At 40.2% G+C, this 22,061-nt stretch overlaps 1 protein-coding gene across 12 annotated transcripts in view; it reads left to right on the top strand.

Moving 5' to 3' along the window:
* Positions 1-22,061, top strand: part of SIL1 (SIL1 nucleotide exchange factor) — a 246,115-nt gene that overhangs the window by 118,273 nt on the left and 105,781 nt on the right. For all 12 annotated transcript variants that reach the window (XM_070465454.1, XM_070465455.1, XM_020908409.2 and 9 more), the window contains one exon: positions 20,096-20,216. In XM_070465454.1, the coding sequence (XP_070321555.1) occupies positions 20,096-20,216 (121 nt within the window). The remainder of the gene's footprint in view (positions 1-20,095; positions 20,217-22,061) is intronic.

Here is a 22,061-nt window from a genome sequence, read left to right as displayed (position 1 = left end):
CGAGAGCTAGGAAATATATCCGATAATATACTTCATATATTTAAACAGATACTCATATTCAGGAGTACAGGAATTTTTTTTAGCTTTTTGGTAGTATATCTGTATCTCTTATTTTACTAAGAATTCTGGTTCTGGAATAGAATAGTATACAGTTAGAATAATAGTTACTCATTTGTCCTGTGTCAGGTTGTACATAATACAGTTTCAGAATGGCAGTACAACCACCCTGTTAGGATTACTGAGAAAAGTTTAAAAACATTCTTTTGTGTGTGTTTGCTCATCATTTGTGAACAGCTGTACTGTTTCTATATTGCCAGAGCATATAGCCACTTCTTCATTTTAACATTCATTTAGTCTTATTTCTACAAATAATTTTATATATATGTATTTGATACTTCTCCTCCTGTGGGAGGAGAAGGGGACGACGAAGGTTGAGATGTTTAGATGGCATCACCAACTCGATGGACATGAGTTTGAGTAAGTTCCGGGAGTTGGTGATGGACAGGGAAGCCTTACATACTGCAGTCCATGGAGTTGCAAAGAGTCAGACACAGCCAAGCGACTGAACTAAACTGATTAGATACTTAACTCCAGTCTTAATGACAGTGTCTCTTCATAGTTATTTTGATTGTCTAAAATGGGCTTTCTAGTAGATTCTTCAGGCAGAATCTACTTGAAACAATATTCTGTGAGTTCTTGGATATTGATAAGTTTGTCTGTGGTCTTTATGTTTTAAATATAAAGTGACTACCCAGAAGCCGCTTTGGTAGACATAAACTTTTTGGTTTACAGTTTTTTCTTTGAGTATCTTAAATATGTCAACTTATTTTCTTCTGGCAGTAGGCTTTGCTGGCAAAAACACTGATTAAGAATCTAATTTTGGGCTTAGAGATCCTAAGGATTTTTTTCCTTTAAAATCCATTAATTTTACTAAATTATGTTTGCTGTCGGGCATTCCTGATCAATATGCTCTTTTAATACATAGTTTTTAAAAACTTTTTTGTTTTAGGGGAAATTTTTTTGAATTACAGTTTTTGGTATTCTCTTTCCTGTTTTGGGATTTCTTCTTTAATGTTGGATCTTTTTTTATCTATCTTTATTGTCAGTTTCTGATAAGTTTTACTTTTTTTTCTTCATTCATTTTTGGTTTTTCATGTTTTTCTCCGTTCACCTTCTACTTATTTTATGACATTTTTTGCTTTGATTATTATTTCTAACTTTCATTGAGTTCTGGCACCTCATTTCTTATTTTTATTCTTGAATACGTTGTATAATCAAAAACATGCATTTAGCTCCTTTTGAAATAGGAAGTTGCAGTTTAGGTCTGTTCATGGCCTGTTTTTGCGGCTTGTTTTTATATTCCATGGAGATGTTATTCCTTCCCTAATTCTGTTTTTCTTTCTTATAATAACTTTATAGGATTTGAACTCAGTCTTTTTCAGGTCATTTTTTATGTGAAGTTAGATTTCTTGAGTTATTAGAAAAGAAGCATAGCTTTAATTACCTTTTTAAAAAAATTCACAGTGCCCCCTTTTCTGTTTCCTTGTCGTATTTAAAAACATGGCAGTTTACTCTGTGAGGATATTCCTGGCTCTGTTTCCTTTCAGCATTTTTATTTGGACCGTCTCTTTCCTTTTTTGCTATTGTTTCAGTTCTGCTTAATTTTTGATGTCTCTTCCAGAAGTGTCTTCTCAGTGTCTCTGTCCTAACTTATCACTGTTCTAATAGGGAGCATTGGTTGATTAAATTTGAGAGTTCAGTAGAGCTCTATTGCTCTAGCCACTGAGTATTGACCACCAGGATTCTTGTACTTATCTATTATTAGACTGGGGAAAATCCCTCCTAGGTTCAACTGCTGTTCTCCCACTGGCCTGTTTTGTTGTGTGTGTATGTGTGTGAATACCTACTGACTACCTACCTACTTAGGGCTTCCCTGGTAGCTCAGACGGTAAAGCATATGCCTACAATACAGGAGACCTGGGTTCGATCCCTAGGTCAGGAAGATCCCCTGGAGAAGGAAATGGCACCCCACTCCAGTATTCTTGCCTGGAAAATCCCATGGACTGAGGAGCCTCAGTCCATGGGGTCGCAAAGAGTCAGACACGACTAAGCAACTTCCCTTCACTTTACCTACCTACTTTGGGCTTCTCCTTTTTCAAATTTGTTGGACAGCTGTTGTTCCTGTGTCCTCCCCCCACAGAGACTAATTCCATGTAGATCTGGTGATTTGTCTTCACCTGCTTCACATCTGTCTGGAAATTTGTAGGTGTCTTTTTACTTCATTTTGATACAGATACTGCCTGTAGCAAAACAAATATTGTTTTGCTATCTAGTCACTGAGTCTGTTTTAATTGTGAGGGTTTGAATAGATTAAAAGCTTATACTGCTGCCATATTAAACATGTATGTTCTTTAAAAAGAAAGATGAAATTTGTAGCTTGTTCTTTTTGCATAGTCTTAGTCATCTTTTTGAAAGTGAAAATGAAGTTGCTCAGTCGTATCCGACTCTTTGCAACCCCATGGCCTGTAGCCTGCCAGGCACCTCGGTCCATGGAGTTTTCCAGGCAAGAATACTGGAGTAAGTTGCCATTTCCTTCTCCAGAGAAACTTCCCAACCCAGGGATCAAACCTAGATCTCCCGCATTGTGGGCAGACTCTTTACCGTCTGATCCAACAGGGCATTGCAGGCAGATTCTTTTACCAGCGGAGCTACCAGGAAATCCCAGTCCTCTTTTTAGTGTCAGTATAATTCTCCTCCTTGTTGGAGACTATTGTATTCCTATAAGCTGCATTGTATAATAAATCCCTTACTGATGGACATTTTGTTTTGTTTCTCATTGTCTTTGGTTATTAAAATGCTATAATGAACATTCTGTCAATATATCATTGTGCAGTTCGGTTACTGTCTCTATTGGATACATTCCTACAAGTGGAATCCACTGAAATGAAATGAAATGAACAGTTGCAGTTTTAATAGATGTTGCCAGATGCCCAAAAGCATTGCACAAATTCGTATCTTTACCTACAGTGTATTAGAATGCCTCTTGCTGTGTAGCCTTCCTGGTATTGGCCTATAGCCACTCCAAGGTATGCATGTTTATATGTGTATTGGGAGAGAGATTTACAGACCTCTTTAGGAAACTGGTGAAAGCTATAAACCATCTCAGAAAAATGTAATTGTATACTTAAATATTTCACATACAGTTTTATAGTCTTCCCCAACTGGTCTCAGGTGACATAGTTCTTGTTGTTGCCTTCCTAGCCATCAGATCTCTCTTGCTTCTGTTTGGTGGACTTGGGAATACTTGAAAGTTTAGGGATAAAGAGCAGTTGTAGAGCTTTGGCCAATATTCATCCACTGAAGCCTGTAATCGGAGGTTATGATACCCTGAAGTCCACAATGAACTCTGATGAGTGTAGTTTACTAACAGTTAAGAGCTCAACTGCACTTCTTTCTCATTCTGTTTTGTTGTTGTTGTTGGTTATTAATTTTTTCTTGAAAAATTTTTTATTGACGTATAATTGCTTTACAATGTTATGTTAATTTCTGCTATACATCAAAGTGATTCGGTTATACCTGTGTGTACATTCTTTTTCATATTCTTGTCTATTATTTATCTCAGGATATTGAATATATTTCCCTGTGCTATACAATTGGACCTTGTTGTTTATTCATTCTATATATAATAGTTTGCATCTGCTAACTCTAGATTCCCACTCCATCCCCCTTCCCCCACCAGCAGCTACAAGTTTGTTCACTCTGTCTGTGGGTCCATTTCTGTTTCATAGATAAGTTCATTTGTGTTGTGTTTTAGATTCCACGTATAAGTGACTTGTGGTATTTGTCTTTTTCTTTCTGGCTTCATTTAGTATGATAATCTCTAGTTTCATCCATGTTGCTGCAGATGACATTATTTCATTCTTTTCTATGGCTGAGTAGTATTCCCTTGTATGTATGTATATGGGTGTGTGTGTGTATGTGTATCCTTTTTATCCATTATCTGTTGATGGACATACAGGTTACTTCTGTGTATTGGCTATTATGATTGGTGTTGCTATGCACATAAGGGTAATAATTCTTTTTGAATTATAGTTTTGTCTGGGTATATGTTCAGGAGTGGGATTGCTGGATCATATGGAAACTCTAGTCTTAGTTTTTTGAGGAGCCTGTACACTCTTCTCCACAGTGCATATACCAACTTATATTCCCACCAACAGTGTAGGTCTCTCATTCTGTTTTGAGCTCTTGCTTTCTGTTCCTTTTTGTGCAATCCTTTTTTTTTTTTGACCATGCCATGCAGCATGGTTTCTTGACCAGGGGTCAAACCCATGGCCCCCTGCAGTGGAAACAGAGAGTCTTAACCACTGGAATGCCAGAGATGTTCCTCTTTGTGCAATTCTTAGTCTTTGTACCTCTATCTCATTTAACTTGTGGGTTGAGGAGTGATACTGTGGAATTAAAATGCATTTAAAAATATGTGTTGTATTTACTAGATTTTACTTTCCGATGATCCCATGTTAAAGACCGTCTTTGCAGCAGTACATCCCTTTTTCTACATTTCATAAAGAAGACATTGTTTTTCATCTCATAAAGTTAAATTATTTTTGTTTTGAAATATATACACAGTGGACATTTACTACCAGGCACTCTTGTTTAGTAATGTAGGAATATAAAGATGTTCTGCCTTCAGGGGGAATTTAACCTACCGGGGGAAATTTGTCAAATATAGTGTTTTTACATATTTGTTACCCTCACTAGCCCAGTGATTTCCTTAAGTGTAGAGAGGTCATATCTCATCCTTAATTTCCCTAAAGCCCACCAGATTATAGGTGGTTAGTAAATATCTGTTGAATAAGTATCAGAGAATCCAAATGAGTAAGAAAAAATGAATAGAGGACATGCCATTAGACAGGAATAAGCAAGATACTCAAGGTTGAAAGGGAGGGAAAACAATGTATCAAGTTGCATAGCATTGTTTGAGCTAGGCCTTTAAAAATGGATTTAAATCCAACAGAGGAAAAGCAAGTAAAGGGCAGTATCAAGGACCAGAGAAGGTGTTGGTGAGTTTGGCCAGAGAACAGGGTGTTTGTGGGTGAGGGGAGATAATGCAGAGAGTGTCAGGCAGGGACTTTGCTGTATTAGGGGGACCTTGAACACCAGCTGAGGTATTGGTACTTGGGAGGGTAGCAAAGAACCACTGAAGGTTTTTAAGAAGGGCAGTGCCAACAGAGTTTCCTCAGGGATGCTCCTCCTGCCTGTAGTGGCAGGAGGCATGGCCCAAGGAAGGATCTTGTATCTTTCCAGTGGAGATTAGGTCTCATGATCTCCTCATGATCTCTAGCTCGTGGTGCTGGTGACCCTGGAGTTGTGAAGGGCTTGCCTTCTCTCATAAATTTAAAATGGCAGGGGGAAGAGGGTGTGTTGGAGATGGCTTTTTGTGAGGTGACTTCTATCAAAAGGGATCCACACCAGAATCTCAATAGGGAGTGAATGCACTCTTGAATGGTAGGAAGCACCAAGGCCAGAACTTCCAGGCACTGCCTGGGTACTTGTAGGGGACTTGAGAGTGTGTAGCAGGTAGAGTGCATATAGTCAAGTGACAGTTGCAGAGTTTTAAGTGCTCAGGATTGGGAGTTTTGTGGGGAGGCACAGCTGGGGGCAAGCATCAGCTGTTGTGATGGGTTGGAAGTATAAAGCAGGCTGCTTGTCAGAAGTGTGCACATCAGCAGGTTTGCCGAAGCACCAACCTCGTGCCCAGTGGCCTGGAACATCCAAACGTCCTCACCCATGCTTGGACGGGCACTTGCAAGCATGATCCCCCAAGGAACATGAAGCCAGAGCAGGGCAGCTGCTTTTATAAGCCTGATGGTGCATTGTTACAGAACTGGCTTCAACCTGTGTTTGAATTAAGTTTATCAGGAAGCCAGAAACCCTTTCCCTTGTTGCTGGCTGGGCAGTTTTTCTCATTTAAATCCCTCCCACATTTGCTTAAGTTATACTTATGAATATGGCTTCTGATTTCTATTCTGACTTGGGGAATGGTATAGATAGAGACTGCTCCATCTTTTTTAAAAATGTGTTTATTTTTGGCTACACTGGGTCTTCGTTGCTGTGCACAGGGTTTCCCTGGTTGTGGCGAGTGGGGACTACTTCTCGTTGCTGTGCATGGACTTCTCACTGTGGTGAGCATGGGCTCTAGGTGCTCGGACTTCAGTAGTTGCAGCACACAGGCTCAGTAGTCGAGGCTCACAGGCTCTGGAGCACTGGCTTGGTAGTTCTGGCACACGGGCTTAGTTGTTCCTTGACATGTGGGTTCTTCCCGGACCAGGGATTGAACTCCTTGGTGTTGCCTCCATTGGCAGGCGGATTCTTAACCACTAGACCACCAGAGAGACCTGAAACTGCACCATCTTAAATGGGTTTGGTTGACCTACGGCTGGCCCCAGCCAAGGAATGCTGTAGTGTGTGTGTTCAGTGTGGTAGAGGCCTGGTTTAACCACCTGCCCTCTAAATTTGTATGCCCTGAAGCCTTCATTGTTACTGATCTGGCTTCACTCCGACCTGAAAATTCTACAAAAATCATGTACTCACTTATCTCCTACAGAAATCAGTCAGATACATACTGAGAGCCTGTTAACACTCAGTCTAACCATCTGTAATGGTCCCTGTCCCATAGCTGGGACAAATCACAGAGAGACACGAGTCTGTAAACACCATTATTGAGACTTCTCTGGAGTCAGCCCTAAGCATCCCGCTTGCTTTATCTCTTACTCCTCACAGTGAACTCTGTGAACTCTCTGAAGTGAATACTTGGAGCCCCATTCTATACATGGGCCACAAAGCTTATTGTCCCAAGATCTTAAAGCTCTTAAGTGGTGGACCTGGACCTGGAATCTGGGTCTTCCTTGGCCTATGCCCTCTACTTCTGTACTGGATAACTGCCCAGGTAACCCAGGTGCTAGAGGCTGTAGCTCCTTCTGGTGAAACTAGCAATGCAGATGAAGAAAGCAAAACACAGCACACTTAGTAGGTCTCTCTCTCTCTCTTTTTTTTACTTAGTAGGTCTCTTAATACACATGATCCAAAACTTTAAGCTGAGAGGCAACAAATTGGGATTGTTATTACATTTTGCTAGGTGAAAGGCTCCGGTAACTAACCTCATCTTGTTGTTCAAGTTGCCTACATTTAACGGGGGCCCTCTCATAATGCAGCGGCAAGGACTAGGGACCAGGTGTTTCTTTGAGTCCCTTCTCTACACTGTATCCATCGCTCCATCGGCATCTTTTCACCTTCTCGTTTACATTCTGCTCCCCTCCCTCAAAAAGGAAGGGAGTCCTGTCCTTTAGAACTGATCTAGAGAGAAACAGCTCTAGGAATTTTGCTGCCCTCATACCTATGGATTTGCTCTCTTTCCACTGCAGGGAGAATACAAATTGAGGGGCTTTTGCAGTAGACAGTGAGGAAATTGTAGAGGTCAGTAGTAGCTGGTACTGTTTTGAAATTATTCACACAACCATGTTTGACTGTGGAGATAACAGGTGCTGTTGAAGAGAACAGAGCCAGTTATGATGTCAGGATCCCTGGGGACTGATGAGGTAGGAAAAAAAGGATTAAAAGTTGAAGCAGAGTATCTTGGCACTTTGCTTCTTAGCCCCCTTATTAAATTATGACTTCTGTTTCTGGAAAATAAATGAGAACAAAGGGTGTGTTTAGAATACAATCTTTGTGTTTTAAATTTGACTAATGAATGGTTTTAGCACTTTCATTTGGTCCTTAGTCAACTTGCGTTCAAAGTGTCAATTAACCAATAAATATTATGAAAAACAAGAGTCAGAAATGGTTGCCATTCTTGCTAATGAGCTGCTAATGAAATTGTGCCTGGGTGGGAAATGCAGGCATTCTGGAATCCCCGAGTCTTCTCCAAAAAATGAGCTATAGTGGAATTACAGTCCCTGACCTCTGGGAAAAGGGTGCATTTAACTTCTTCACTCCCAATTGCTGTTTTTCCCCTCCTCATTATTAAATGAAGCTCATTGTCAGTATCTCACAGTTAACTTCAATTGCAGTGAGACTTTTAAAATATGTTTTCATTTGACTCAGTAATTTCTAAGTGGTGGGATCGGAGAGCTGGAAGAACTGTAGCTTTGCTGTTTATTTTATTTGTGGTTTATTTCCAACTGCCTGGCCTTTGGTTTCTTAATGGTTCCTTTCTTCTTCCAATTTTCTTGAGTCTTTACCCAGTCTCCTCATCCCCAACAGATACACATACACATATGCACAATTGAAAATGTGAAATCTGCATATACTCAAGAATTTTTAGGTTTGAGAGAATAGGTGGGGAATAAGCGTGCGTGCTCAGTCATGTCTTGTCCACCTCTTTTGCTACCCTAATGGACTATAGTCTGAGAGGCTCCTCTGTTCATGGAATTTTCCAGGCAAGAATGCTGGAGTGGTTTGTCATTTCTTACTCCAGGGATTCTTTCTGACCCAGGGATAGAACCACATCTTCTGCATTGGCAGGTGGATTCTTTACTACTGAGCTCCCTGGGATGCCTCAGTGGGGAATATCTCTCTAAAAAAAGAAATGACAGTAACTAGTATACTCTAGCAATCAATAGGATTATTAAAAACCAGTTCCCATGGATGTAAAAGCTCAAGTGCTCTGATTAAGGGGCTGTGCTTTATCTGTTAGTCTCACTGGGTCTTCTAAGCTATAGAGGAACATGAAATGTGTTAAGGGTAGAGATGAAAGGGGAACAGAGGAAACCAGTGGGCTAGGAAACAGGTGTGGCATGCCCATCTTGGATTTCTGGGTGAAAGTATCCCTCTGTTTCTTTTGTTCTTTACCCTGTTCTCCTTTATCCCTGGATTCACTAAACTGTGGGGCTCTGACTGGTCTCCTGGCCTAGGGGAAGGAGGCACTGTACATGCTTAAAGGTCTGGTGCTTTTGAAGGAAGGAGGACTGACCACTGTCAGAAGAATTCTTTGTTTTTCTGGTCAAAATACTGTCATCCCTTACTGCTGTCTCATTCTTCCCATTCCCCACCCTTTCCTCTTGTTCAGGCTTGATTGTATCTGATTAGATCAAGTATAATATCTTTCTAACCAATTTCCTTACTTCTTATCTTTCTGTTATATGCTGAGTTTCAGAAGGAGTTACTCATTGCCCCCTTTGCCCCTCATTGTCCACTTGTTTGCTTGCCAGAAAACTGGGGCTCTGAATGTTGTTACTCCTCCTCTTCATTTATTTCATATTCCTCAGTTCAGTTCAGTTCAGTCGCTCAGTCATGTCTGACTCTTTGTGACCCCATGAACTGCAGCATGCCAGGCCTCCCTGTCCATCACCAACTCCCGGAGACTACCCAAACTCATGTCCACTGAGTTGATGATGCCATCCAACCATCTCATCCTCTGTCGTCCCCTTCTCCTCCTGCCCCCAATCTTTCCCAGCATCAGGGTCTTTTCAGATGAGTCAGCTCTTTGCATCAGTATTGGAATTTCAGCTTCAACATCAGTCCTTCCAATGAACACCCAGGACCGATTTCCTCCAGGATGAACTGGTTGGATCTCCTTGCATATTCCTCAATGGCAGCCATTGGTCTTGTTGATGTGGTATCCTTCCCAGTGCCCAACACTGCAGGTGGCTTTCTTCAGTGGATGCACAGTAAGCTGTGATAGAAGGAATGCTAGAATAGAGCAGGCAGACTCTTACCTAATCCTCAGTATGTGCTTGTTGACCAACCAGTTGTGGACAGAGACTCACTGTGTCCTAGATATGGTTACTTTGAGCCTTTGTCCTGATGGCTGTTCAGAGTACCTCTCCAGCTGAAACACAGGAAATCCTCTAAGTAGCACGGCTAGTCCTTATACTTGAAGAGCACTGCTGTTGTGAATTCTGTGGGCAGAGATTTGTGAACAGCTGTTGTCTCTTCTTGGAACTGGAAAGGAGACATTGCTTACATCACAGCAGATAAAATTTTGGAGGGTAGTTCTGGAATGTGGTGGGAGCTATCAGGATAGCTGTTCCCAGAGGAAGACTGTGGAGTCTTCTCATCTGAAGGACTTTAGTGCAGGTGATGGATTTCCACCCTTGCTTGAAAGCCCTGTCAGAGAACTGTTCTAAGGCTCTGCCCAGATTGTAGATTATATGGCAGAGTAAAAAAAAAATAACTTTGGAGAATATTTTAATTTTTTCTTATTTTGCCATTGTTAAGTCCTTTTAGGAAATGCATGAATGTAATGACAAGACAGACTGCTTCACTCTGTGTTTTGCTGCTTACAAAAAAGATCTCCATTTGTGTTTCCCTTCAAAAAACATTTAACGTTGGTTCAGGGTTCAGCACCCTAGAGAGGTTTGTGCACATTTTTTTGTTGTTGTTGCTGGTTCAGTTCAAGTCCTGCCTTGGAGACAGGATAGATGCTCATTTGTGTGAAGCCAGGATCTTGCCAGGACTTGTTTGGGGTTTTTGAATAAAAAAGCAGGAGGAGAGGGCTGTGGTAGTCATGGCAACCAGGCTTATGAAGTCTCAGCTCTGTCTCACCCTGGTTAGGAGCTTGGAGGTGAGTGGCATTGCTTCCCGTACTGTATTCCTTCTGTTAATTCTGGTCTTGGAAGTGGGGGCCAGGGGGCTGGCATTCAAGCTGACCTTCCTGGTGGCCTACTGTGTGCTTAGAGTTGAGCTTGAGCTGGACACAAGTAATTGGTCCCTGCCCTTCAGAAACTCGGCATAATTGGAAATTTTCACTCTTGTTAACACATACATACCTACAGGACTTGATAAATAAAATGTCTTTGCTTTATCCTGGTTGACATTTACCTTTTTGGGTCTGTGTTTCCTGAAACGCTTATAACTTCTTCTCAGCTCTGACACAGTGTTTTCTCATTTGTTCTTCACAACAATCTAACACATTAGTGAAAGCAAGCACGATAGATTCTTGTCATTTGACACACAAGGTCATGAAGATTCAGAAAGAAAAAGCAATTTGGCTGATTTTACTGGCTCTCAAAGAAATAGCCAAGTGGGTAGTAGAGTTCCAGTGCTCATGGTCGATGGCCAGTTCTCATCCAAGCAGGCCATGCTGGAGCAGCCCTAGATTTTTTTGCCATTGTATCCACGTTTAACTTGAAAGAGCCCAGGGGTCCCTACAGGGTGTATGTTTCCAGGTTGAAGCCCACAGAGGACATCCCATACCTCTTATGCCCCCCAGAGACATACTACTCCTAGGCATCTGATGCCATTGCAGAAACCAGGACACTGTGTCATCCTTCTCAGCTGGCCCTGGCTTCCCTGAAGCAGGGCAGTCAGACTATACAGAGGGCTTCTGTGGGTACTACCCAAGGAGGACACTGCCACTCTGAGCCCAGGAAGGCTAAGTTTCTAATTACTGGGCAGTTAGGTGAGTGGGGACAAATACTGAGTCAGGTAAGATTTGTCAATAGGTGAAGCTTCTTTTCCAGTAGTCGCAAATTGGTTGTAGGCTGAATTCCAAATATAGGAATGTTTTGTTTGGCTTTTATATTTAAAAATTTGAATGCTTTTAGAAAGGGCATTTTTTCTTCAGCACTCACCATTCCTTATTGTCTTACAGATGGCCTTCCTCACTGATCTCTCTCACTTGCTTGTCTCTGTCTCCCATGGGCATTTGTGTTAACTTCTACATCTCAGATCAATATTTCTTACTTGCCCTTCTGCCAGTATTCCTCTTGCCTGGGTATTTGATGGCTTCAGGCTTTCTAGGCTCATTTTCTTTTTCCTACCCTACCCAGAACTGTCCTTCTGGGTTTGTGTTTTGGCTTTGAACTTAGCTTTTTCTTGGCCTCTAGTAATACTTGCTGTCACCTTGGACTATATTTGATAGTCTAATTACTGTTCCGGGATTCAAAAGAAGTACTTCTTTATCCAAAGAAATGAAATTTCGAAACAACTTTATTGAGATAAAATTTATATATCATAAAATTCACTCATTTAAAGTGTACAGTGGGAATAATTCTCAAATGTCCTAGGGAACATTGGTAGAATAGATGAGTAGTTTCCAGACTACGGTATTTCATGAACCAGAAAACTTGAAAAGAAAATTCTGGGGACCAAAGGCCAGCTTTTTTACTTTTCTGAGTTAAGGACCTTAACATAGAAACAACCCACTGTCATCCATCATCATCATTATCTCATTTATAAAAGGATGTTTTAACACTAAAAAGATAGAAATGATATAATTTCAGAAAAAAGGACCCCTCTTTATATTGGATACTTTTAAATTCCTTGTTTCAGGGCCATTGGAATAAATTGTGACAATAAACAAACCACTTCAAAACTCAGCTTTAAAATGATAGTAATTTCTTTTTGTATTGCTCTCTTAGAACTGTAGTAATAGTTCACATACCCTTCAGATGCCCCAAAATAAAAAATTAAACCAGCCAGGATGTGTAAGAATGGGAACAACAAAATAGAATACAGGCACTAACAAATGAACCAAGTATTACAAATTGACAACATAATCATACTGACTTGGGTAGGGGAGAATGAAACTAAACTAAGCAGCCTTGTGAAATGATACCTTGGCTAGATACTGTAAAACTAAAGACAAAGGAGCCCTATGTAAATGCTGTAATCTAGTTTGGTAAATGTGTTTCTGACAGTGCTATGGTTAGCAATTTTGAAACTACTTTGTATGTATACTAGGATTGAACAGTAAATAAAACATTGCAGATAAAAAGAGCCAGTTTTCTTACTGTTGGAGAAAGAAGTTGCAAATAAGGAAAGAGGGGAGGGAGACAAATGAACCCTGTAGTGTTGATTGAAATCTCAGGTATCACTATAGTCTATGGCCATATCACCCTGAATGCATGCAGTCTCGTCTGAGGTATCAGTATAAGCTTGTACTTTTTAATAGTCGTTGTGCTGCCAAGTTGTGTCTGACTCTTCTGCAACCCCATGAACTGTAACCCACCATGCTCTTTGTCCAGGGAATTTTCCAGGCAAGAATACTGGAGTAGGTTGCCATTTCCTTCTTCAGGGGATCTTCCCAACCCAGGGATCAAACCCTCGTCTCCTGCATTGCAGGTGGATTCTTTACTGCTGAGCCATCAGGGAAGCCCACTTTTTAACAGGTACACAGAAAAATAGATATAGAAACATAGATGTGTATACACATACATAAATTTCTTATCTCTGATTCAAAGACAGAGCCCAGAAGCAATGACAGCCTAGTGGTAATGAGCACACCTGTTATGCAGATCAGTTCAGTTCAGTCGCTCAGTCATGTCTGACTCTTTGTGACCCCATGGACTGTAGCACGCCAGGCCTCCCTGTCCATCACCAACTCCCGGAGACTACCCAAACTCATGTCCATTGAGTCGGTGATGCCATCCAACCATCTCATCCTCTGTTGTCCCCTTCTCCTCCTGCCCTCAATCTTTTCCAGCATCAGGGTCTTTTCCAGTGAGTCAGTTTTTCTCATCAGGTGGCCAAAGTTATTGGAGTTTCAGCTTTACCATCAGTCCTTCCAATGAATACCCAGGACTGATCTTCTTTAGGATGGATTGATTGGATCTCCCTGCAGTCCAAGGAACTCTGAAGAGTCTTCTCCAACACCATAGTTCAAAAGCATCAATTCTTCGGTGGTCAGCTTTCTTTACAGTCCAACTCTCACATCCATACATGACTACTGGAAAAACCATAGCCTTGACTAGATGGACCTTTGTTGGCAATGTATTATGCAGATAGTGGGTTCTAAACACTGTTCTTCAATAAAAAAAGCTAGAACTCCTTGAAAAATGTTGATTCAAAGGCTGGGGAAAGGAAAATTTAAGATAAACTTGGAGCTTCTTGTGGAGCCAGAAAGTAAGGAAATACTTGAAAAAAGAAAATGACGGACTAAAGGGACTTATCAAAGGAACACAAGAGTTAACTTGAAGAAGCTCCTAGTTGCCAAAACTGAAATAATTTGAGCAACAAAATAATGATAATATTGGACTATAACTCATAGAATAAAATATCTATGAGAACATATTGATTAGATAAATAATTAAGTATATGGAGAAATGACAGTTTTTCCTTATAGTGAAATTTCAATTCATAAATGTGTAAGGAAGGGAGTAGAAAATTGCTATTAACTGGGACTCTGTAATAACCTAGAGGGGTGGGAAAGGGTGGGAGGTGGGAGGGAGATTCAAGAGGGAGGGGACATATGTACAGGTATGGTTAATTCATGGTTATGTATGATAGGAATCATACCAGTAGTGTAAACAATTATCAGTCAAAAGTAAATATAATTATGAAAAATTTTAGTTACAAAAAAAATTGCTCATAGACTGTCACCACAGTGATAATTGTTGCAAGTGGATCCCCTTAATTGTGTGCAAAGGTTTGAGGAAAAAGGGGATTTGTATAATCTCAGAGTGTTTCCCCCATGATTTTCTTTAAACAATTCAGGGGTTTTTAGTATACGTACAGCATCATGCAACCATCACCACATTTTCATCCCCTCCAAAAGAAATAATTCTTATGAGTGGCCATTTCCCATTTCTCCCTTCCTCTAGCCCCTGACAACCATTAGTTTCCTGTGTCTAATGATTTTTCTCTTCAGCACCTTTCATGTGAAAGGAGTGATATGATGACATGACTTTCTGTGTCTTCTTTCACTTAGTGTAATACATTCAAAGTTCATCCGTGTTTTAGTATATATTAGTATTTTATTCCTTTTTTATTTATTGTGTAGTTTATTGATTTACTTCTTTATTCCAGTTTTATTGAGATACAGCATAATGATTTAAAGTATTTCATTCTTTAAGTGGATGAATAGTGTTCTTCTTAATGGCTAGATTGCATTTTGTTTGTTCATTCCTTAAATTTGATGGACGTTTGGGTTGTTTTGCCACATTTTAGCTATTATAAATAATGCTGCAATGAACATTCATGTACAAGTTTTTGTGTGAACATATTTTTTTAGTTCTTTTGTGTATACACCTAAGTGCAGAGTTGCTTGGTTCATATGATAACTCTTTGTCTAACATTTTGAGGAACTGCCAAACTATTTTTCACAGTTTGCCATGATTTTTGTTTACCACAATGGAAAAGCTCAGTAGACATGGCTTTTGTTGATCAAGACCAGTATCACCAGTATAAGACATGTTGACAACACGAACCCTTTGATATGGTGTGTTGGGAAAAGCATGACGTAGTTTCTCTGGTGCTTCTGTCAGGGTGGCATGATTTGAGTTTAATCATGACAAAAACCAAACAATCCTGAATAACTGATTAGTATTTCTTGAGAATGTCAGGGTCATGAAAGACAAAGGGAAGACTGAGGAACTGTTGCAAGGTGCAGGAAATTAGGGAGAAATAACAACCATGGGCCATATGGGATCATAGAACAAAAGAGGACCTTAGTGGAAACACTGTTAAGGTTTGAAAAGGATCTTTAGTTTGGTTACTAGTATTATTTTCCCAGTAGTTGTCTATGACTATGTAAGATAGTAACATTGGAAAAAATTGTGTGAGTGATATATGGAAACTCTCTGTATTGTTCAATACAGTGTAAGTTTAAAAGTAATTCAAAGTAAAAGGTTTTAAAAAGATATCCAGTCATTTATTCTTGCTCACACGTCTGCAGATGGGCTTGACTCGTATGACCATGGTTGGGCTCAGCTCCAGCCTGCAATTTGGGTTCAGGTCTGCTCCAAGGGCCTCTCATACCTCTTGGATCAGAATGCTTGTAGAGCATGTTCTTCTCACAGTGATACACAATTCTGAGACAAGCCAAACACACAAACACATTTCAAACCTCTGTGGCACATGTGCTAACATCCTGCTGACTAAAGCATGTCACAGGCCAAGTCCAAAGTCAAAGGGTGAGAAACTACACCAACTAGTAGGAGGGACTGTGAGGTCATACAGCACAGGGGGTGGATGGAACAGAACTGGTGATAATGATGCAATCTACCACTCATATTTTTTCCCCTCAGGGAGCCAGTATTAGGGAAACAGACACTGCAGGCTTTGCAGGCCTTTTTGCCTTTCTGGATTCCTGTCTTATTTTCTGATTATCCCCTTCTCTTCTACCTCCCAGTCCTTAAGTGTATCTGGTGACTTTTTGCCTCTGCTCCCTTCTTCTCCAGTATTCTGCTCCCTTCACAGAGGCCCTGGAAGAAAGCAGGTCAGATCACACTTTCTCTCTAACTTGGCCTTTTTCCCAGTGGGATGGAAACATTTGAAATACTGTGTTTTCTGTTGCTTCTGCTGCTGCTGCTGTGGCTGGTTTCATGTATTTTAAATGAGCGTAACCCATATTTTAAGTTAATGTTATTGTGGTTGCTCTTGCCCCCTGTGGTGGCTTATGTGAAGGGAGTAATTTTGGAATTTTCCCTAAATAAAATAAATTGATTCACATGAGATCCTAATCTCTTCCTTGGCCAGTTTAACACAGTCTAACTTGCTATTTTCTTGAGCTTTTAAAATCATGTACTTTTTCTCTTTTTTATTTCTAATTTTGATCAAAAGCCTGAAAATTCAAGATATTATTATTACTGGTATTAGTATAAATCAGTACTAAAAATAACTATCAACGTGACTACTGATTATTATGAATCTACTTGCCCTAGTGAAAATCTTTGTTGTCATTTCCTCATACTACTAGATAACACTAGGATTTTCTCGCTTCCATTTTTAATTTTTCACTTAACAAATAATTATTGAGGATTTACCATATGCTTGGATATGTGATAGACCCTGAGAATAAAATTGTGAGCATTTTTACTAGCCAGATCAATAAAAAACTTAAGATATAACTATTGATTGTGGTAAGTGTGATTGAGTAAAAGGGTCATGGTAAGGAGTTCCCTGGTGGTCCAGTAGTTAGGACTCAGTGGTTTCAATGCTGTAGCCCTGGGTTTAATCCCTGGTGGGAGAACTAAGCTCCCTCAAGCTGTGTAAGAACTAAGATCTGTCAAGTGTGGTCAAGAAAAAGAAAAATGGTCATGGTGTTGTGAAAGCCTTTGGGGGGCAGCCAGATCTGGTCTGGGGAAATAGAGGATGCCTCTCAGCTTCTCAGCTGGGATTGGAAGAATGAAGAGATGGAGGCTAGGGTTGGATGGAGTGTTCTGGGTGAAGGGAACAGCACATGAAATGCCCTGTGGTAGGAGGAAGCATGGTTCCTTTCATGGAATGGAAAAAGGCCATTGTGGCCTAGAGCATGGGGAATGAGGAGTGGACAGGTTTGAAGAGGCAGGCAGTGGCTAGATACTAAAAAGGGCCTCATTGACCATTGTGAGGATTTTCATCCTTAAGAACAGTAGGAAGCCACTAAAAGGTTTGAGGTCAGGGAATGACATCTTCAGATTTGTATTTTGGAAAAAAAAAAATCATTCATTGTAAAGAGTAGTTTGATTAGGAGGTAATTGTAGTTAGTAGAGGGCAGTTGGAAAGCTTTGGCAGTGTCTGAAAGAGAGATGGTGATGGTTCTAAGGCAGTGGTGGGGAGGACAGAGAATGATGTAAATTCAAGAGAGACATGGCAGGAAAAACATCACATTTGGGAGATTGATTGGATATGGGAGATGTAGAGTAGAGAGAATATCAAGGATGATTTGCTTAGCTTCATACATTTGGAGATGGGATTTTTGTTTGTTTGTCATGCATGGCTTTGGGATCTCAATCGCAGACCAGGGGTTGAACCTGGGGCCACAGCAGTGAAAGCACCAAATCCTAACTGCTAGACCACCAGGGAACTCCCTTAGAGATGGGATTAATGCTAAAGAAGTTACCTCTTAGCCCATGATCATAGGAATAGAATAGAAGTTATCGGTTTTTTGTTGTTTTTCCCAGGATTTGGCCTCCTCTCTTTGAAGAACCAACTTCCTCAGCCATTACTTTTATTTTCCTACCCCAAACTGGGCTTCAAGTAGTGTTTCAAGATATCAGCCTCCACAGTCCTTCCAGTTCTTCTGGCCTCTTCTGTTCCTTGCCTCTTGAATACATCCTGTCAGTTTCTGTGTCTGAGTCTTTGCATGAAGGACTCCATCTATTTGGGATTCACTTTTTCCCCAGTCTGGGTCTCACTTCTTGCCTCATTTAACCCCTGACTTAACCTTACTCAGGGAGCCTCTGCAGAGAAAGGTTTTCCTATTCTATTTCAACATACCTTTTAAAAAAAATTCTTGAAGCCTTCTGGATGGATTTGAGGTTAGAAGTGGATCATTAGGCACATACACTTATGTACTCAGCTTGGCTTTTTTTTTTAATTTTTATTAGTTGGAGGCTAATTACTTTACATCATTACAGTAGTTTTTGTTATACATTGATATGAATTAGCCATGGATTTACATGTACTCCCCATCCCAGTCCCCCCTCCCACCTCCCTCTCCACCCGATCCCTCTGGGTCTTCCCAGTGCACCAGGCCCGAGCACTTGTCTCATGTACCCAACCTGAGCTGGTTATCCGTTTCACCCTAGATAATATACATGTTTCAATGCTGTTCTCCTGAAACATCCCACCCTCGCCTTCTCCCAGAGTCCACAAGTCTGTTCCATACATCTGAGTCTCTTTTTCTGTTTTGCATATAGGGTTATCGTTACCATCTTTCTAAAGTCCATATATATGTGTTAGTATACTGTAATGGTCTTTATCTTTCTGGCTTACTTCGCTCTGTATAATGGGCTCCAGTTTCATCCATCTCATTAGAACTGATTCAAATGAATTCTTTTTAATGGCTGAGTAATATTCCATGGTGTATATGTACCACAGCTTCCTCATCCATTCGTCTGCTGATGGGCATCTGGGTTGCTTCCATGTCCTGGCTATTATAAACAGTGCTGCGATGAACATTGGGGTGCATGTGTCTCTTTCAGATCTGGTTTCCTTGGTGTGTATGCCCAGAAGTGGGATTGCTGGGTCATACGGCAGTTCTATTTCCAGCTTTTTAAGAAATCTCCACACTGTTTTCCATAGTGGCTGTACTAATTTGCATTCCCACCAACAGTGTAAGAGGGTTCCCTTTTCTCCACACCCTCTCCAGCATTTATTGCTTGTAGACTTTTGGATAGCAGCCATCCTGACTGGCGTATAATGGTACCTCATTGTGGTTTTGATTTGCATTTCTCTGATAATGAGTGATGTTGAGCATCTTTTCATGTGTTTGTTAGCCATCTGTATGTCTTCCTTGGAGAAATGTCTGTTGAGTTCTTTGGCCTATTTTTTGATTGGGTCATTTATTTTCCTGGAGTTGAGCTGGAGGAGTTGCTTGTATATTTTTGAGATTAATCCTTTGTCTGTTGCTTCGTTTGCTATTGTTTTCTCCCAATCTGAGGGCTGTCTTTTCACCTTGCTTATAGTTTCCTTTGTTGTGCAAAAGCTTTTAAGTTTCATTAGGTCCCATTTGTGTATTTTTGCTTTTATTTCTGAAATTCTGGGATGTGGGTCATAGAGGATCCTGCTGTGGTTTATGTTGGAGAGTGTTTTGCCTATGTTCTCCTCTAGGAGTTTGATAGTTTCTGGTCTTACATTTAGATCTTTAATCCATTTTGAGTTTATTTTTGTGTATGGTGTTAGAAAGTGTTCTAGTTTCATTCTTTTACAGGTGGTTGACCAGTTTTCCCAGCACCACTTGTTAAAGAGATTATCTTTTTTCCATTGTATATCCTTGCCTCCTTTGTCGAAGATAAGGTGACCATAGGTTCGTGGACTTATCTCTGGGCTTTCTATTCTGTTCCATTGATCTATATTTCTGTCTTTGTGCCAGTACCATACTGTCTTGATGACTGTGGTCAGCTTGGCTTTTAATTTTTAGTCACATGTAAAGAAACTCCCTGCTGAAGTGTAATGGCAGGAACAGAAAACAGTTGTCTTGGCCTGGTGATTCCTTGGCTCCTTGGTTCTCTGATGGAGGCACGGTGGTTGGTGTAGCTTGTAGTTCACTATCCTATTGCCAGAATTGAGAAAATGAATTATTGTTACATCATTGCGCTTTTATGCTTAGGATTTACCTGATCATTCCAAGAGAACTTGTGCTGTATGCTTCCCTTGAAGGAATTTTTCATGTTGCAGTGTCCCTCCAAGTACCATATACCTCATAAGCCTTCTCTGTCTTCTTGACTTTTAGGTCAGGCTGTTCCTGCAGGATCCCATGTGCGGCTGAATCTCCAGACTGGGGCAAGGGAAGTGAAACTCCAAGATGAGGACAAGTTTCAAACCAATTTGAAAGGGTCGAAAAAAGGCAAAAGGTACAGTGTCAAGCCTGGGGACTGGGAGACTGACAGCATTGACCCTGTAATGCTGAGAGTAATGACAATGTATTGTTCCTTTTTTTGTTGTTTTTTTTTTTTTTTGTTCCTTTTTTAAAATTAATTTTTAAATTGGAGTATAATTGCTTTACAATGTTGTTAGTTTCTGCTGTACATCTGCTTGAATCTCCTTCTTGAGCCTCCCACTCACCCTCCACCCCCACCCCACCCCTCTCGGTCGTCACAGAGCACCTAGCTGAGCCCCTGTGCTGTACAGCAGCTTCCCACTAGTTGTCTCTTTTATACATGGTCATGTATATGTGTCAGTGCTGCTCTCTCAGTTTGTCCCACCCTGTGACCATTCTTTACATCTGTGTCTCTAGCCCTGCCATGCAGATAGGTTCATCAGTTCCATTTAATGTATTATTTCTTGCCCAAGTACATGTGGGTTTAAAAATTTTTGAAATTTAATAGCTTAGAATTTGTGATAAATATTTCAGGGTTTTATGGATGTTTACTTCTATGGTCTTTGGAAAGAAATAGTTTGCCTTTTAAAAAAGGCTGTAGGGGAATGCTTAACCTGCTTTAAAAATGAAGTCTTTTTTTCCCAGTACTTTAAGAGCACCCATTTGAATCCCAACAGTTAATGCGCTGATTACAGATGAGTCATCTATTCATTAAAACAGGCCTGTTAGGCCTTCTGCTTTGCAGTAATACTTCCTTGGTGGACAATAAAATTGCATTTTAGTCTTTAATTCATAGTAATTTTTCGTCTTGTTACTCCATATTAAAACAGGCTTTCTTATAGTATAAAAGTTCTTCAGTGGTAAGAATTGCCTATTTTTTAATAATCAGTTTAGTTGATTTACTTTTGGGCAATTCATAGTCTCTGTTTTTCTGTTTTGTTTTTTTTTTTTTCTTTTTGACTTACCAAGTTTTCTTTGCTTGCTATTTCCTGTGTAAGGGAGAAAGAGGCTGAGGCATGGGGTTATAGGGGCTGTTGGAATTGTGCAGTTTGAAAGGTCAGTGTAAATATCAACCATAAAGTTTCTAACACAAGGACCAGTAAATTATGGCCTGCGGCAAAATATTGGGACTACTGTCTGTTTTTGTATGACCCACAAGTTATGTGGTGGTTAATGGTTTTTTATGGTTGAAAAAAAAAGGTGTTTCATGACTGAATAAAATTATGTGAAATTCAAATTTCAGTGTCCATAATTAAAGTTTTATTGGAATATAACCATGTTTATTCATTTATGTATTGTCCATGACTGATTTCTTGCTGCACTGACAGAGTTGAGTAGTTGGGAAAATCGTCCCATAAGGCCCACAATATATATATATATTTTTAATCTTTTTTTTTCCATTTATTTTTATTAGTTGGAGGCTAATTACAACATTGCAGTGGGTTTTGTCATACATTGACATGAATCAGCCATGGAGTTACATGTATTCCCCATCCCGATCCCCCCTCCCACCTCCCTCTCCACCCGATTCCTTTGGGTCTTCCCAGTGCACCAGGCCCGAGCACTTGTCTCATGCATCCAACCTGGGCTGGTGATCTGTTTCACTATAGATAATATACATATTTCGATGCTGTTCTCTCGAAACATCCCACCCTCACCTTCTCCCACAGAGTCCAAAAGTCTGTTTTGTACATCTGTGTCTCTTTTTCTGTTTTGCATATAGGGTTATCATTACCATCTTTCTAAATTCCATATGTATATGTTAGTATGCTGTAATGTTCTTTATCTTTCTGGCTTACTTCACTCTGTATAATGGGCTCCAGTTTCATCCATCTCATTAGAACTGATTCAAATGAATTCTTTTTAATGGCTGAGTAAT

This window comes from Odocoileus virginianus, chromosome 3 (assembly GCF_023699985.2).
Source record: "Odocoileus virginianus isolate 20LAN1187 ecotype Illinois chromosome 3, Ovbor_1.2, whole genome shotgun sequence".
Classification (NCBI taxonomy): domain Eukaryota; kingdom Metazoa; phylum Chordata; class Mammalia; order Artiodactyla; family Cervidae; genus Odocoileus; species Odocoileus virginianus.
Note: the sequence above shows the minus strand (reverse complement) of the source record. Positions and strands in the feature narration are given on the sequence as shown.